Below are 16,863 nucleotides of genomic sequence, written 5' to 3'. Positions count from 1 at the left end.
AAATTCACGTGACACATTTCCGCGTAGCCTTCCTTCCAATGTATGAGAGACGGGAATGCGAAATGCATTTATAATAATCAGCTCGAGAAAGCTTATTTATCTCAGTTTCTATATTCTTTCGTTTTATTACCGGCGCGATACTGCTGAGCGCGACGCGTTCTAAGTACAGAGTCGCTCACAGAGTATCCTCTGTAGTAGCAAGATTCGATAAGTGTACCTCCACCTTCCGCTGACTATCGTCCGTCCGCCCGAGAGAAACGCCAAGTCTAATCCCGACCGCGAGAGCGCGGGGCCTAATGTAGCTATAAAGCGAGCAGGACGTCGACTACCGAGCAATGTGGTAATTTCCTCGTTGCAGGTAGTGATTTCAGGAAACGGTATAGGTCCTCACGTTAATTCGCAACCGGGCGGGCATTTATTATACAATGCAACGGATCGTCTTCCTATCCGATCGGGATTAACCGTCTTTCAAAGGTTAACGGTACGGTTAATCTGCGGGAGACTGGAATTCCGTGAGATTAGAAGCTGGGGAAAAAGATGAACTTTTTAATAGATTACGGCATCGCCGCCGGATATCTTGTCTCTAGCGACGCGTAGAGCTCAATAAGCACAAATGATATCCTCGGCAAATCGCGCCTGTTCTCGCGATTGCGGAGCAGGGAGAGAGGGATAGTGGAGAGAAAAGATTAGAGATCACGACGCGAGAAGCACGTTATAACATCGACACTTTGCGTAACGAAACGCCGCCGGGTTTCAAAGCGAGCGCGAACCCGGCAGCTGGAAATCGAATAATTCACGCCAATCTTCTTGACGCAGGTCGGCGAGGAAAAAGGATCGCGATACATGAAATACTTATACATATATCCTTCGAATTTACCGTTAAAGTTTAGCTTTCGAAAGTTTCAGGCGTTTTACGTATCGCGGACAGCGCTTTAATAAATGAAGAGAGGATCGAATCGCTAATTCGTTCTTTAAGAAACTCTTAAATGAGCATCGTTCTTTCGTGGGATAAGATAAATTCGATCCTTTCAATAATTACGGCATCTAATAAACCAAAGACATTTACGTACACGCTGAAAAAGTGAAATCCTGCCTGACAGGCATACTCGTCGCGTATAATTCGCGAGGCGAATTTGACTCGTTTGTTACCGTAAAGGCGAACGAAAATCATAACAATGGCTAGGACGACGCAATAACGTTCGTTCAACAAGTGGTTGTAAACGATAACGTAAAAGGTCAATGCCGTTATAGTGGCAGCTATTTTCCGATTGAGATGGGAACGGCGAAAAAGCCGCGGAAAAAGGAATGCAAATCTTGCGGCGGCTCAACAAGTGGCTACTCAAATTTTCAAAGCTAGCCCGCAATCGGACAGCCGGGCTAATTGCGCCTCTGATAATCAGAGCTCCAGCGGGACCAATAAAAACGACGACTTAAACGTCGTCAGAAGTTTCCTTTGCTTTTTACGAGACGCCGCACAGTGGGAAATTCCGTGCTGTTTTTGGACAAAATTCTTGTGACAGCACAATTTTTAAGATATCCCGTTGATTTTTTTTTATAAATGCTCAGGAAGACTTGTGCATTAATGCAGTACTGCGGAAATATATTTGTCGCACAACGAAAATTGTTAAACATAGAGTGCAATCCAGTAAATATGAAATTCATGCAAAAAACGGTAATTCCTTCATAGACATAAGCTTGTAGGGTATAGTTTAACCGAGATGGATATCATTTTAACTATGTTTCAAGTCGCTGATAACAAATTCAAGCTTTAAATTTTAAAATTAATTTGTTTAAACAAATTATCTCAAAGTAAGATGTTTTATAAATTTTCATTTCAAAATCTGTGGATACAATTACATACAAAAAACATAGTAGGCTTTCAAAGTAATATCTTTTAGATCCAAATTGTTAATAATAATTTACGATTATTTTTTTAACCTAAAGTATAATATCTCCTATATCTTTATTTAAAGAAATTAACGGAAGATCATCAAGCGTAATGAATATAATTTTCATGATTTTTGATAGCTGATTACGAATTCAACCTCAGAATTGCAAAATTAATTTGTTTAAACAAATTTATTTAAACAAATTATCTAAAAATAATATTTTTTATGAATATTTATTTCAAAATTATTCTGCAGATGGAATTACATAGAAAAAATAGAAAAAGCCTTCGAAGTAACACCTTGTAGATCTAAATTGTTAATAATAAAGGTTGATTATTTTTTTATAATATCTTTTATTTAGTATTACACAATAAATACCGCGTCAAGGTAACAGTAATAAGAGGAGTTTTTTGTGATTTTATGCGTTTACTGTTACCTTGACGCGGTTAAGGGGCTTATATCTTTTAATATTAAAAACGATAACCAAAGACAGTCAATCATAAAAGAAAATTACTATTATCATTAAACAAAAACTCAGAGAAAATTATACAAATATATATTTATTGTATAATATTTATTGTAAAATCACAAAAAACCCCTCTTATTACTGTTACCTTGACGCGGTATTTATTGTGTAATACTAAATAAAAGATATTATAAAAAAATAATCAACCTTTATTATTAACAATTTAGATCTACAAGGTGTTACTTTGAAGGCTTTTTCTATTTTTTCTATGTAATTACATCTGCAGAATAATTTTGAAATAAATATTCATAAAAAATATTTTCAGATAATTTGTTTAAATAAATTTGTTTAAACAAATTAATTTTGCAATTCTGAGGTTGAATTCGTAATCAGCTATCAAAAATCATGAAAATTATATTCATTTCGCTTGATGATCTTCCGTTAATTCCTTTAAATAAAGATACAGGAGATATTATACTTTAGGTTAAAAAAATAATCGTAAATTATTATTAACAATTTGGATCTAAAAGATATTACTTTGAAAGCCTACTATGTTTTTTGTATGTAATTGTATCCACAGATTTTGAAATGAAAATTTATAAAACATCTTACTTTGAGATAATTTGTTTAAACAAATTAATTTTAAAATTTAAAGCTTGAATTTGTTATCAACGACTTGAAACATAGTTAAAATGATATCCATCTCGGTTAAACTATACCCTAGAAGCTTGTGTCTATGAAGGAATTACCGTTTTTTGCATGAATTTCATATTTACTGGATTGCACTCTATGTTTAACAATTTTCGTTGTGCGACAAATATATTTCCGCAGTACTGCATTAATGCACAAGTCTTCCTGAGCATTTAAAAAAAAAAATCAACGGGATATCTTAAAAATTGTGCTGTCACAAGAATTTTGTCCAAAAACAGCACGGAATTTCCCACTGTGCGCCGCTCTGCGTCGCGTTGTCGCTCACGAGGAGTGCGAGGAGATCAAAAGCCGCGATACTCGTTGCGTCGTAACTTAAATGGGACGAAAGAAATTTCATCGAAATATCACGTCCACGTCGTGAAATCGTTGATCGAGAAAAAAAAATTAATTTCAAACGAATTTCTGTACTTCGCGTCCCGAGATTCGCATTGTCGAGGCAGATATCGACCTTATATAGCGCAACTTCCGCGACAGACGTCACGCGTGTGATATTAATCGAAGGGGACAATTGTGCGAGAGATACGCCGGTCCGCTCCGCGAAGAGGAGAAAGCTAGAAACCAATCGCTGACACGAGAGCAATCGGCGCGGCCCTATTTGGCCCATTTGGTAACGGGCTGCGCAATCGTGTCGAACATGCGAGACATTAATGCGTTGCGACGTTTCGAACGTCACGCCTGTCGATCGGACTCGCCTGACTTCAACCTGAAAACGAACGTGATGTGTGTGCCGATAGAACGCTTTTTTCGCAGCCCGCACTTCTCGGAATCACAGATGTCATAGTTAGAGACACGACGCGAAACATCGCTTGCCTCGAGGAAATTTGTAATCGTGCGTATAAAGTAAAATCGAATTTACTGGTTCTCCCGGGCTCTCCCATACAGCACAAAAATTTGAAACAAAAGTTGAGACGTTGCAATGTTGAATATTGAAGTGTAAATATCTTTCCAACGTTGAATTTAAGTGTTGATTCTTCTATACATTAATTCTTTATATTGATATACAACATTGAAACAGCATTGAACAAATTATCAATCTTTCCGTGCTATTCGCAACGATGCCGCTAGGCGGTATGACGGTAAGACCAACTCGTAAGTTTAGTTGAGGGTGAATATAAAAGCAGGCCCCCAGCGAAACAAAATCCGAGGGTCTTCTTTTAGATCTAAGGGAATAATCCAATCGGAACTGAGAAAATTTCCAATAGTTGTAAAAAAAATATGTTCTGCTAAACGCGGCCAATGTTAATCAATATATAACAATTTAAAGATGTATGTCAGATAGCTATATATAGTATAATTTTGTTTTCTTGATTAAACAGTGTAGAGCTAATCTCAGAAATTATTCATAAACAACATGATATCATTGGGACAGAAAAAGCGTAAAAATCGCAATTTTGTCCCATTTTTGTACTTGATATTGTTTAAATAAATCATTAAAAAATTGAAAAAAAAAAAATATAACCAGAAAATCTTAAAAATCCGTAATTGCAATTCTCGATGTCATAGAAGTGTACCATAAAAATTTCATTCATTTTTACCGTACATGAGCAGAGATACATATTATGATATTTACATGGGAAGTATATCTATATATATATACAATTTCTGTAACTTTTAAATCAAATATCTCAGAAACGGGTCGGACAATCAATCGCAAATTTAACACAGATTTTTGGGATATATAAGTGCACAATCTCTGTAAATTTCAGCTTTATTTTGTTATTATTTTGACATAAGCGACATACATCTTTAATTGTTGTTGCATTGTTTTTAATATTTGCCAGTTAATATATCATTACAAGATTTTTGAACACTATAAAGACGTGTTATATACAAGTATAGGCAAAAAGAAAGTATCGGAATCAGAGGATAATCATTAATAAAGCTGAATGATGAATTACAACGTCTACAAAACATTGTAATTCAGAGGACATTAGACGTTTGTACAATATATTTTCAACGTTGAATATACATTTTGCAATGTGGATGCAATATTGCAAATGTTTTTGAGATTTTGATTCAACGTTTATGTATTGTATGGGTCTTATAATCTTATAATATAGTTTCGATAAAAGTTATATGAAGCTCAATCTTTCGCGATGAAGGTAAAGTGAATTACGCAAATTAAGTTTGTATAAAAATTTCTTTTCGTAAAATTTGCGTTAAATAATATAAAAGACACCGCGATGGTCGACTACGAGTGTAAGAACGCTCCTTTGAGAAAAAAAATCTTTAGCTGTGATGTACTTTTTCCGACGGGATTGTATCTCGTCGATAGAGTCGTCTAGACTAGGGAAGAGATGAAAAAAGCGGTCGATAGCCAGAGATTGAAAACAAAAACTAGCACCAAAATCGTCGTGTATTCCTCAGACTATTCGCGACGTATGTACTTATTTGCGTCAGACTCAAATATCTTCTGAAAAAAAATATGAAGCCGAATGCAGCCGCTGATGTTAGGTATGCTTAAATTATTTCAGTTCGAGAATTCAATAGCAGCAAACGGCGAGCAAACTCGAATCGAGGAATGAATTTAATTAAATCTTTCAACGCATTCCGAGAGTTAGGGAATGTTTACTCTTCGCGTAATAAGACGTCTGAGACGATTCACGATGCGAGCGTTACTTTCTTTAATAAAGTCAGCCCGCTCTCGACAAAGAAAGTCTCGCGACGGGACTTACCTCCGAAAGTTTGGTAAAATTGCGAAAGGTAGGTGAGAATGGACAATCGATCGGGCACCGTGCAGGACGCCATGTCCTCGGCGTCCAGGAGCGCAGGGATCCCGAGATGCTGCTCGGCCGTTCTGAAAGCCAGCTCGTTGTTTCTGTACACATCGTCCTTGTTCAGGCTGTTGAAGTCGCTGTAACAAAAAACGAAGTGGGACGACCTGAGTTTTTATCTCTCGCTAAGCAGTATTAATCTTCTGCTATCGGTTACTTCGGCGCGATTCTTCGGCCACATTTATTCCGCGTCCGAAGGCCACTCGATAAAACGTCGAATGTGTAAAAAGGATTCCTTGAATAAATCAGATTGCTGATTATCCTGTGGGCGTGTATGGTGAGAATCGCTTTTTTCATTAGAGCAAGTATAAATAACCGCCGCTGCTGAATATGTGAGTCGTAAACGACGGCGGTTAAGTATGCCCGGTCTTTATTAAAGAAAGGACGGTCGTGCGAAATCCGTCGCAGTTATATCCCTCTTAATAAAATGAAAATGAGCAACGGATGTGACGCTGAGAAACAAAGCACAACTTTGATTTAAAAAAAAAAACACTTTATGATTTTTGCAAACGATTTCTCTGCGACACATTTGTAATTTTCTAAGTTATTGAAGTCGGAGTGTGCAGCGTGCTGTCAGCGGCATGTATACCGAAATATATACATGACAAAATATGTACATAACAAAATATGCCGGAAATACGTAGGCGAATTTAGCAGATTGCATCGGGGAATGTAACGCAGTTAAATTTTCGCATGACTGAAAAGGTGCCACGAATGTGTAATGCATCTCGCACGTGGGCCACGGATCTGCCCCCGTTATCGAAATGGGCCGTCTATCGAGACATGCATTATTTATGAAGAAATGAAAATGTAATGAAACTTTAATTAAACGGAAATAATCTAAATTAAGAAAATCACTGTTTCCGCATAGATGCTCTACCGTTTCCGGCTGTCTGAAATGGTTGATTGAGTGATAACGTTACCAAGCTAAAGCTGTCGGTGCAATTGCAAATAAGTGCCGACTCGTCGAAATAAAGTCGTTGATATTGCCGACAAAATTTTCCCTGCATCCCAGGATCTATTCAAAGAGGGATTCAAACAGGTGACTCGGGATCAAAAGTCCTAAAAAGGGAGCTCAAGTCCTCGGAAAGTCGTAACTAGAAACCTTAAACTCCGAAAATATAATATTGCTCTTTTATCTCGGCGGACATATCTTTCCCGCAATTTACGATTATTGCATACAGAATTACGATTTACTCTCCTGACACTTCTCCTTTTTATGGCACACAATGATACCCATTTTTTTTCGCGACTGTCCCGGGCTACTATACGAGTGCTCCACTTTTAGGTAAATCGATATGCACAGGCCGCATATTGCTCGGTAGTTGAAGTAGTACTTGAAATTCTAGGTCGAAAGATGAGCACCTGTTCGATGCTCGAGTTCGGCTGCTCGATTGATAGCGAGATAGCAAACCCACGCGGATGTAAAACTTTTGTTACGATTTATGTAGAGCGTGAAATCGACACGTCACTCATTCTTCGCAAGCGCGCATTGTGCCTACAATTATGTCAGACAATTCAGTATTGTGAAATTGCGTCGTGGTTATCACGGATCGAAGCAACGTGAAATTCTAGGTTATATATATATATATGCATATATCAAGTGTTTGCGCGATCATTTCTCTCGAGCGTATGTATCCGCGGGAGAGAGAGTGCCGTCGATAATACTATACAACGGAGTATCGTTTCTTCGTCGACATTCTCTAATAATTTCCCGCAGTAAAACTCCTGACTCGTCACGACTCGCGATAAATTCGGGATTTGATGGACGACGGGCGGTCGTCTGGGAGGTCACGATGAGTCAGAGTTCCACCAGACCGGTGCCACACCCATCCTTTTCATTCTCATCCTCCCGTCCTTCTCATCTTCATCTCTTCCTATTGCAGCCTAAAAAAAAACCTACGCGAGTTGACGACTCGTCTTTCGGCTTAATAGTGATACTTCATCCACGCGCGCGTGCGCCATTCGGTGCTAATCGTCGTAGGTATATTTCGCGAGACTCCATTTGTAAAATTACGACAGGAAGAACGAGATCAGCTATTAAGGAACGCGATTCTAGCGCGATAACGTTACACATCGGATGAGAAATCGCACGACTGAACGAACGATATCCAACAGAACTCCGTAGAGATAGTTCAGAGCTGCATATATCGCGGCATCAACCGTCCAGCTTTGAACGCAATGTTGCGAGCGAGCGAGCGAAAGTTCAAACCGCAACACAGCTCCACGTTATGCCCATAAATTTTCGCACCTATCCTTTGCTGCCCCGCGTTTTAACGCGCGCATCTATAGAATTAACGTAACCCCACGAATTTCACCAAAGGCGCAAAGGTCTCCTCTCCGCCACGTGCAGATTCTTCTTCGATCGGTTAGGTATACACCTGTCGGTTTTACTTTCACTCGCGCCTCCTCGTCAGAGATCGCCAAGATATTCTCACGTGATACTCCTCTTCCGGGTTATTCTACCCGGCTCTTCAATTCAGCTGCTCGACAATAAAAGGTCCACCGCGAGTCGCGATCTTCTTAATTTTCAATCACCTCATACTTACTTGTTAGACAGATACTTAGACAATAACCATTAAGGAGCGTTATACGCATCGCGACACGGAATCTCTTTGTCTTTTGTCGGAAGTTAAAATAACTCTGAAGTTCTGAAGTTCGCTTTGAGAGGAGACGAGGAAGGAAGGCGAGGAGAAAGGGGAAAATTTCGTTTCAGCTACGGGAACGGAAGGTAATAGAAGAAAACTTCTCGCTGTTTTATTGCCTCCCTCCGCCGTTACGTCCGAGTAGATTTTGCCGGACTGACCGAGACAATAAGAGGAGGAGAAATGAAGAATAGCCTCGCAACGATCCTTTCGTTCGCGATAAAAAGCGAATTCCCTTCTTCGTGAGACCTTGACTATTGAAGCGAAGTTCTAGAAGGAATTCTCATACGAACAAACATCTTTCCCTACAAAAAAAAGGCGCTTAAAAGGTCGCTTTCTTAAAGACGCAATTTTTTAAACGTGTAAATTTATATATGTCTCTTCAAATGACTATTTAAAAACAACATTCTCCATTTAATTATAAATATTGAAACAGATAAAGGCATATATTGCGTCTATCAAACCCCGAAAGTGTCTAATTCTACCCTTGACACAAACTCAAGTGTCAGGAATAGAATTAGATACTTTCGGGAAAATAAAGTCGATAAAAAGCCAGGACAAAGAGGCTTTTTATAGAGAGTCAATAAAGAAAGGCCGAGGGTCTCTTGTTTCGACGGTCAAGAGTGCATTTCTCTTAAGGCTCCTGGTCCCTGAGCCGAGAACTCTGCGTTGACGGTGGCGACGTACCGTCGCGGCAGAAATCAGAACTCTCTCCAATGGAGAATTCTGTCTTTTGTGACATGTTGACAACCTATTTTGTTGTGCATGGTATTTCTTTATTATTCACTCTGTGCTTGTGCTCTAACGTTTAACGTATTCGTGAAAGTCGTAAAATTGGTCGAAAAGTAAGACTTGCATGCGGAAGGAACGTTTTCATCTCCTTTCGATAGTCGTTAAACGGCTGTTTTTCCCGTATGTTTAGGCTTCGTTTTATGGCTGTTTGTTTATTGTCGAGGAAAAAGGGTAGTTTTCGGCCAATTTCGGAAGTGTTCTGAAACTATCTATAGTGATGTTTTATTGAAATGTCTTTTTATTTGAAAATGGCATGCACAACAAAATTGGGTGTTTTCCTCGCCTCGATAGTAAGAATCCAATATGGCCGCGGTGACTACCCAGGAGCCTTAAAAACGCCACTTAATCTATAACAGAACACATTTTGTCACGACGTATCGAGGTACAACGGGCAATAATCCAAGCCGCAGACTTTTTCGCAGTTTAGCCTCAACACATTTCGAGTCGTAGGTGATAAAATTATTAATCTTATTAAAAAATTAAATGTGCGTAACTCGCACGAGCTTTCTTTTGCAAGATTTTTTTGGCAATGTGCACGCAATGGCACAAATGTATTTTTGTTCGCGTTGTTTATTCGTTCGCGTTTAAAGTATCGAACGATCGCGATAATAATTAGACGTTTTCGACTAGCAAGAGATATTTATTTGGACGGCCGCCAGGAAACAGGAAAGCTCGAGATGTCGTTAGCCTTCATGAATGTTTGAAAACAAATCTCTGCGATGGATGTCCGCGATGTTGTCTTGCCTTTTTACCCTAGTTTATTGATTATGCGCCGAAAAGAATAATAGGGGTATTCAAATAAGTTAGAGTTTAACGGTTTGACAGGTTATGTCGGGTTAAAGTCGGGTAAAAAGTTAATTTTTACACTTTTAACCCAAAGATTAATGTGATAGGTTAATGAGTCACTTATGTATTTTGCATAACCTTAAAAAGTAACGCGCCCAAAGTTAATTAATTAACTTTTTACTCGACTTTAACCCGACATAACCTGTCAAACCGTTAAACTTTAACTTATTTGAATACCCCTAATATATGCGGAAGAAAAAATGTCAAGTCGAACGTTAACATCTGGAGATTCTCGTTTTTTTTTTCAAATTGAAACTTTAAATTGAAATTAATTAACTTTATTATTCCTTGAAAGAATGCAAATTGTCAGCGTGTATTATCTGGACAGTAAAGAAAGTAGGTTACTTTCCATAACACATTGGGCCGCGTTATGCAATATGGAAGTGGGTAAAACGTATCGTCGACAAACTGTAATTTGAAGAAAAACGTTTCGAAAACGTTAATCGATCAAAAATAGAATATTTCCATGCGAGGATCTCGGGATGCATTGCAGGGCCGCTGATCTCATATTGCATAACGCGACACAATTCTGGCTGCATTCCGTTATCACCTATAAAACACCGGGGCACAGCATATCCTCCGTGTGATGGGTGCAGACTCTGCTGTTGCTTTATCGATCGTCAATTCACTGAACTTCTATTTTTAGAAGGACCTTCCCTTCGTCGCTGAACGCCGGCGACGCGAAATCCTGGGATTACTATGAAGAGGACAATCCGTCCGGAGATGCCTCGGAATCTCCGGATCTTTGCATCTTTGCGATCCCCAGATTCCCCCGCGATATCTCAATAATTCCTCGAGTACTAACGCATTTGGACATGGAGGTCCGTGAATTTCTCAATTTTTTCACACCTCTATTTGTTACACCTAATATCTAAAATCTAATACCTTAAATACCGAATCGTGTCGAAATATTCATATCGAGAAATCTTCTCGGTGAGAATCGACGAACTGCACATAATTAAGATGAGATATGACCGAATCGGACGACGAGACGCGTGAGGACTCGAGCTCTCTGTTACTTAATTTACGCATAATTAAGATGAAACGCAGCCAAGTCGGACGATGAGACGCGCGCGAACACACTCGGGAATTCTCTCTCGCTTAATTTACGAGACAATCGGCTTAACAAGAGCAATTTGAAGTCGCGCCAAGAATCGAGCAACGTGTGGTTTAAATCGCACTTTTAAGAGTATATACGATCGACGACTGGAATCGATCGTTCCTACGGAATATTATATATTATCGAAAGAGTACCCTGCACCATTATAAAATTCGTTCGGCAAACAACGAAAAAATATGCTTTCGCGTCGTTATCTGTGTAAGATGATATCTTTCCGGAGATATTTACCGCGTTACAACGGCGATTACATACTCGCTATAAACTTACATGAGGTCCGGCCGAAAGTGATGAATCATGGCGCAGAAGGCAAGCCCGTCTCTCCAGGAGGTGGTCATGTTTTGCACGTTTACACCCGGATAACCGTCGGTTATCCGACGGCACCAAAGCTCCAGCGCCTTCGTACCGCGTCTCTCACCCATCGTGCTTACGGCTTCCTTTTTCCCCTTTCTCGCTTTGCGAGAGAGACTTCCTTTAGCGGCCACGGACCTTTCTTTCACTCGGCCTGCTCCTCTATGGCCTCTATATCGTTAGTGCGATTACTTCAATAATACTAGTTTGGCTTCTGAAAAAGAGAAACAAATTTTTTCGCATGATAGATTTGCAGCTATAAATGTGCAGTATTATTTGTTATAGTAACGAAATGATCAGAACGTTAATTAAGTATACATCCTAAGATTAATCCGCGATTCGGCTGCTGTTACGTGTAAATAATATGAGATATTTTCCCAGACATTTCTCGCGAACGGTTTGCAGTGTCACGGTTGTCGCGGTTAGACAATGTCAAAAGAGAGGAAAGGGAGGAAAAAGAGCGAAGAAGAAAGGAAGAAAAGCGGAGTGTCTCCGCAAATCGATGGCGCCGCTCGGGATGATCGAGTGTGCGTTTTGTCGTAACGGGCCGCGACGCCGCTCTCGAAAACTGCCGCTAGGATAGCGGGGCGGTGGGGGGGGGGGGGAAGGAGGAAGATTGCGAGCTGTAAAAATCGCAAGCGCCGTTCGTTGACGGTTGGAGACCGAATGATGTTTTGCGCAACGTGAAAGCGGGAGCCTGCGTGCCACGTGAGCAACGAGTGAAACCACACGCCGCACGCCGGGTCAAGCGTGAAACCGCGCGCGCGCGCGTGTTTTACGCGCCGCATTCATTAACCCTTCATTATTATTCTACGCGTCGCTTCCTCTTAGTACATTGAAGAATCCGCAAATCGAGACAGTTCGCCGAAATCGATGTAAGAACACCGAGGAAAGAAGGAGAAGGAGGAAGAAGAAGAAGATACCGTAAACCGCGCGGTTGATATTTCACGTTACCGGTTAAAAATTCAAGAACCGACGCTTTATGTAATGGGAAAGCTGAGTACGGCATAAAATATTTACAAGTCGGAAAGAAATCGCATTGATACTCTATTTTCACCTTTCTCGCGAATTGCCGAGTGGCAAGTCGATAAATGAGAAAAGGAGGAGAAGGTGGTTTCCGAGAGATCCATTCAGGGATCATCCTGCTTCTCGCTCTACACGCGTGACGTTCAGATTAATGTCAGGCTCCTTCTCCGGTTTTAGCGCAAACACGAAAGTGGACCAACGACACGTCTAAATGAGATTCGTAATTGCTTGAAAATGCAATAAAGCAGCGCTGTAGTATTACGCATTACGCGCGATATCACATGGTGCGCGAAAAACTGGAACGGATAGGTAGTTAACGGGAAAGTACTCGGTCGATCCTCGCGTTTAGTCGAGTCCGACCGGTTTTCTACTGAACACGGCCTCCTATCTGTAACAACGCTTGTCTAACTATCCCACGGGCCTATTTCGCGGAAAAAACGCCAATTTCCAGTTTTTGCTCGTAGCCTATACAGCGAAACGCTTATAGCTCGCGATTTCTGTTATTTGTCACGTACACAGATCGTAGAAGCAAAACCGGTCAGCTACAATATTTTATTGTCAACGCACTTTTTTCACTATTCGGAACTACGCATAGGATTTCCACTGCTTTTGTATCATCTCTTCTTTTTCTCCGACAACTCCGCGACACACTTGTTATATCGACTTTCACCGGCGGATAAAAATCATTATACGTTTTATAGTCAGGAGAAGCCATCCGAGCCTCAATGTCCGCTTTTCCGTTCTCGGAAGAGGAGAGAAAAAAAGGGAGCTTCGACAAACGCTCGTGTCGGACAGTTTTTGTATGAATTACGATGTAATCAGGTTCAGATCGAAGCTTTAAAGTTTCCGTCGTGGTCGTCCCGGTAACATCGAAGGATCTCGCCTTTCCTCCGCTGTTAGTCGTTAAGCTCCTCGATTGCAACAGTATCCCACCGTTGCGCACCGTGATTAATGGTCCAGCCGTGAGTGAAACGTAAGTGCGCAGAAATAAGTAAAAGTTACACGCGGCCTTGTTCACCGTTCGCCAACAGCCGTGAGGCTGTAAAAGCCGCATTACAGGTGAGACCCGCCTGAGACAGAGAGGGCGGATGTTCCGGGGAAGCGAGGGCCACAGCCCTGACGGGCGCGTAAACGAACGAATTTGTCTCCGGCCTCCGCAACCGGTTACCTTCGTGATCTTTTCGAAAAGTAGTCTTAAAGACGTTTCGTCTCATCTGGTAGTGCGATAAAAGCTGATTGGTTAATGGATAACTATCGGCATCTTCCGTTGGCGACATCGTAACGCTTGATAGTCTTACCAGCGATTTTCTCGAGCCACTTAATCGTTAACGCCTGCGATAAGATCATTAAGGTGAAAACCGGACGGGCGCGCGTTATTTACGAGCCCATTCTAGGAAAATCAGGTGAGAATCGGCGGAAACAATTGGAGTGAAAGTAAAAAGTAAGATAAAAGGGAAAATGATTAAGCGCATGCAGGGTACGCGTCGAGATCGACCACTCATGTGAAGCAAAGAGAACTCGACAATTCGGCGGAGCATCGCTTTCGCGCAATTTAACGCAACATACCGCGACCGGCGCGGCGCGATCCGTATACGGATACTTTCGCGAAAAGCTAATATTTAACGTATGATCACGCAGTGAGAAGAGAGTATCGAGCGTGTCCGCGGGCTGAGCCCGAAGGCACGGCTCTCGATATCAAAGAAGGGCTTCGCCGTAGAGCGAGCCTTTCGAAAGACATCGATTGCCCGCAGCTCGGCAAAAGTGAAGGTGCATCTATGTGGCCCCGCGAGCGAAGCCACGTTATCCCGAGTAAGAGAGACAGAGGAGAGACCTCATGAAAGATTCATGCCGGCGAGGAAGACGGCCTACGGCGTCGCGAGACACCTGCGGTAACCACCACTACGACAAGTTTCACAGGAGATTAGGATGTCCCCGATATTTTTACAGTTAGTCGCGTTCTGGAATTGAGGAGCGGACACCGCGGTGGTCACTTCCGACCGATATACCTAGGACATCTTACGTGCCTCGCGTTTATATGTCTCGATCGACGACCGAGTGACACGGTTAAGGATAACTACGGAGACGTTTCGTATGAAATTGCGAGATTGACTTTCTCGCGTGAGGAAATCTTGCCCGGCGAACACAAGCGCCGGCTTCTTAATTCGCTCTACTTCACGGGTGTTCCCGTCCGTCATTACGTGAACTATCTGGAAGAGCAAATCGGCGTTCCTCGAGCATTTAACATTGCTGAGCGTTGTTCGCGAGTCGAACTGGCGACGGCAGAAACGCAGGGCGAGAAACCTTGGAAAGCTTTCGTTTCAACAATCATTTGCCACACTGCATGGTCTCGCGACTCGGCGCGAAAGCGCGCGAAAGCACTCGTAATCCGCAGCCGCTGCTGACTATCGCGAAAAAAGAAATGTCGACTGTACGATGCTGGACTGTTTACACAACTCTCTTCTCTAAATTATAAATTTCTTCTCCAGATTTTCTCAGGTGGCATCGAATTTTTCGTCTCTAGCCATTATCGAGAGGATGAAAGTCGGATCTTGGACAAGACGTTAAATATCTGTTTTCAGGATCCGACTTATGTACACGGTTAATTAGTTGAAAATCTGGCGCGCGTCAGAAACGCTTAACATATAGTTAACGCACGTGTGATAATGTTTACGCGTTAATGTTTCTACGTGCTCGCGATTAATTCCACGGACACGATTCTGCTCCTCGAGAAAAGCGCAAGGGGAGTTGCGGGCTATTAGGAGGAATAGCGCCGAGAGACTTTCCAACACATACCCCATTTGCCGTCATCTCCATGTCGTTAACGTCTACTTACGCCAAATTACGTGGTTAGAGAAACCGACATACAAATTCATTCAGTAAAACGCGCTAGAAAAAAAATGACGTGCTCGCCGCGACAAGAATCTAACGTGTACAACGTATCTTTTTAAACATATCTGCACTTTACAAGTAAAGAATCGTATCTCCATTATTAAAGATTTAGAGAAAACAGGATTTAAAGTTTATTATTTCTATAATAAATTTCCAGCATGACTTTTCTAAACATTATATCTGAGGAACTAATAATAATGGACATAGATCCCCTTTTACTGTTATACAATTTAAATTGTATATTGGTATATTAGAAAAAGTATTAACTCTAATTTCGACAAAAACTCGAGATACGATTCTTTACCTCTAATTGTAAGGTACAGATATAGGAGTTGATGAATATTTAGCGCGCTTGGGGACAATTATTCTTCCACAATCTCTATTGATTTGCAGGTCTTTAGCGTCGCGGATCCGGTATTACAAGGAACTTCTTTAATCCTTATAGAAATCCCTCGTTATCAACGACCTCACTGCGGATACGCAGATCCTCGAGTTGGTAATCGCACTCTCGCGCAGCGCTCGGCTCGTTGATAAACTCGCGTGTTCATTTGCAACAATTAAGGATCGCACTTTAACGAGCGCAATCGTCCCAATCGCAAAAAGCGGCTAACGTTCCCGCTTGAAAATACAGTTGCACGAAGAGGAGAGTCCCCGTTCGTAGCGCAGCCGGTAGGGTAATCTGTGAAATTTATTACCGCGTCGCGGGACGGACTAAACGACAGCATCGATCATACGGATGCGTTTTAACGAGACGTATGCCTCATTATTATATGAGAGCGAGGCTCTTATTACATAATAAAAAGGATCTTTCTTCCCCATTTCCATCCTCGTATCCTGTTTTATTAGAATTCATGACGAGCGCAGTAGATCGGAATTGATCATCCCGCGTGAACCATCTCGTGAAAAACGGGAGGAAACCGTCGTCGCCGAGAGAGCCCGAGCTTTAACGGCCAAGATTGGCACGGATGAAGACCACGGTTAAAGCGCCTTCATAAAGCTTGAAACGCGCGATCGTTATGATTTAACGATATGGATACAAAGTATCGTGGACGTAACGAAACAGTGGCGCGCGCTGTAAATTCCGGAGCTTTACGGCGAGCGTACTTTCATGAAAGCGTATAAAGCGCGTCTATTTTTCTCGTGGAATCTAATAAGAAAAAAATCGATTCGAGGATTGTGCGAGAGGCTCGACCTTGATCCCGGTCGAACGAGGCAACACGTACACGGCACCATTGTTCGCCAATCGCCAAGATCACTTTTCCCTGTACCGTAAGAGAAAAGCGATCGTATATCTTCGCGCGGACTGAAGTCGGAGCGTAAGGAGGCGAAAAGAGGAATCGTAGAACTCGCGGCATAT

At 41.5% G+C, this 16,863-nt stretch overlaps 1 protein-coding gene across 4 annotated transcripts in view; it reads right to left on the bottom strand.

The window, feature by feature from the left end:
* LOC112465602 (MICAL-like protein 1) overlaps nt 1-16,863 on the bottom strand; it is a 77,699-nt gene that overhangs the window by 12,090 nt on the left and 48,746 nt on the right. For all 4 annotated transcript variants that reach the window (XM_025033208.1, XM_025033209.1, XM_025033210.1 and 1 more), the window contains exons 2-3: nt 11,511-11,805; nt 5,742-5,920 (exon numbers count right to left, since the gene is read on the bottom strand). In XM_025033208.1, the coding sequence (XP_024888976.1) occupies nt 5,742-5,920; nt 11,511-11,662 (331 nt within the window). In that variant the 5' untranslated portion in view covers nt 11,663-11,805. The remainder of the gene's footprint in view (nt 1-5,741; nt 5,921-11,510; nt 11,806-16,863) is intronic.

This window comes from Temnothorax curvispinosus, unplaced genomic scaffold (genome assembly GCF_003070985.1).
Source record: "Temnothorax curvispinosus isolate PA1 unplaced genomic scaffold, ASM307098v1 QBEX01015383.1, whole genome shotgun sequence".
Lineage (NCBI taxonomy): Eukaryota > Metazoa > Arthropoda > Insecta > Hymenoptera > Formicidae > Temnothorax > Temnothorax curvispinosus.
This window is presented reverse-complemented; position numbering and strand designations above follow the sequence as displayed.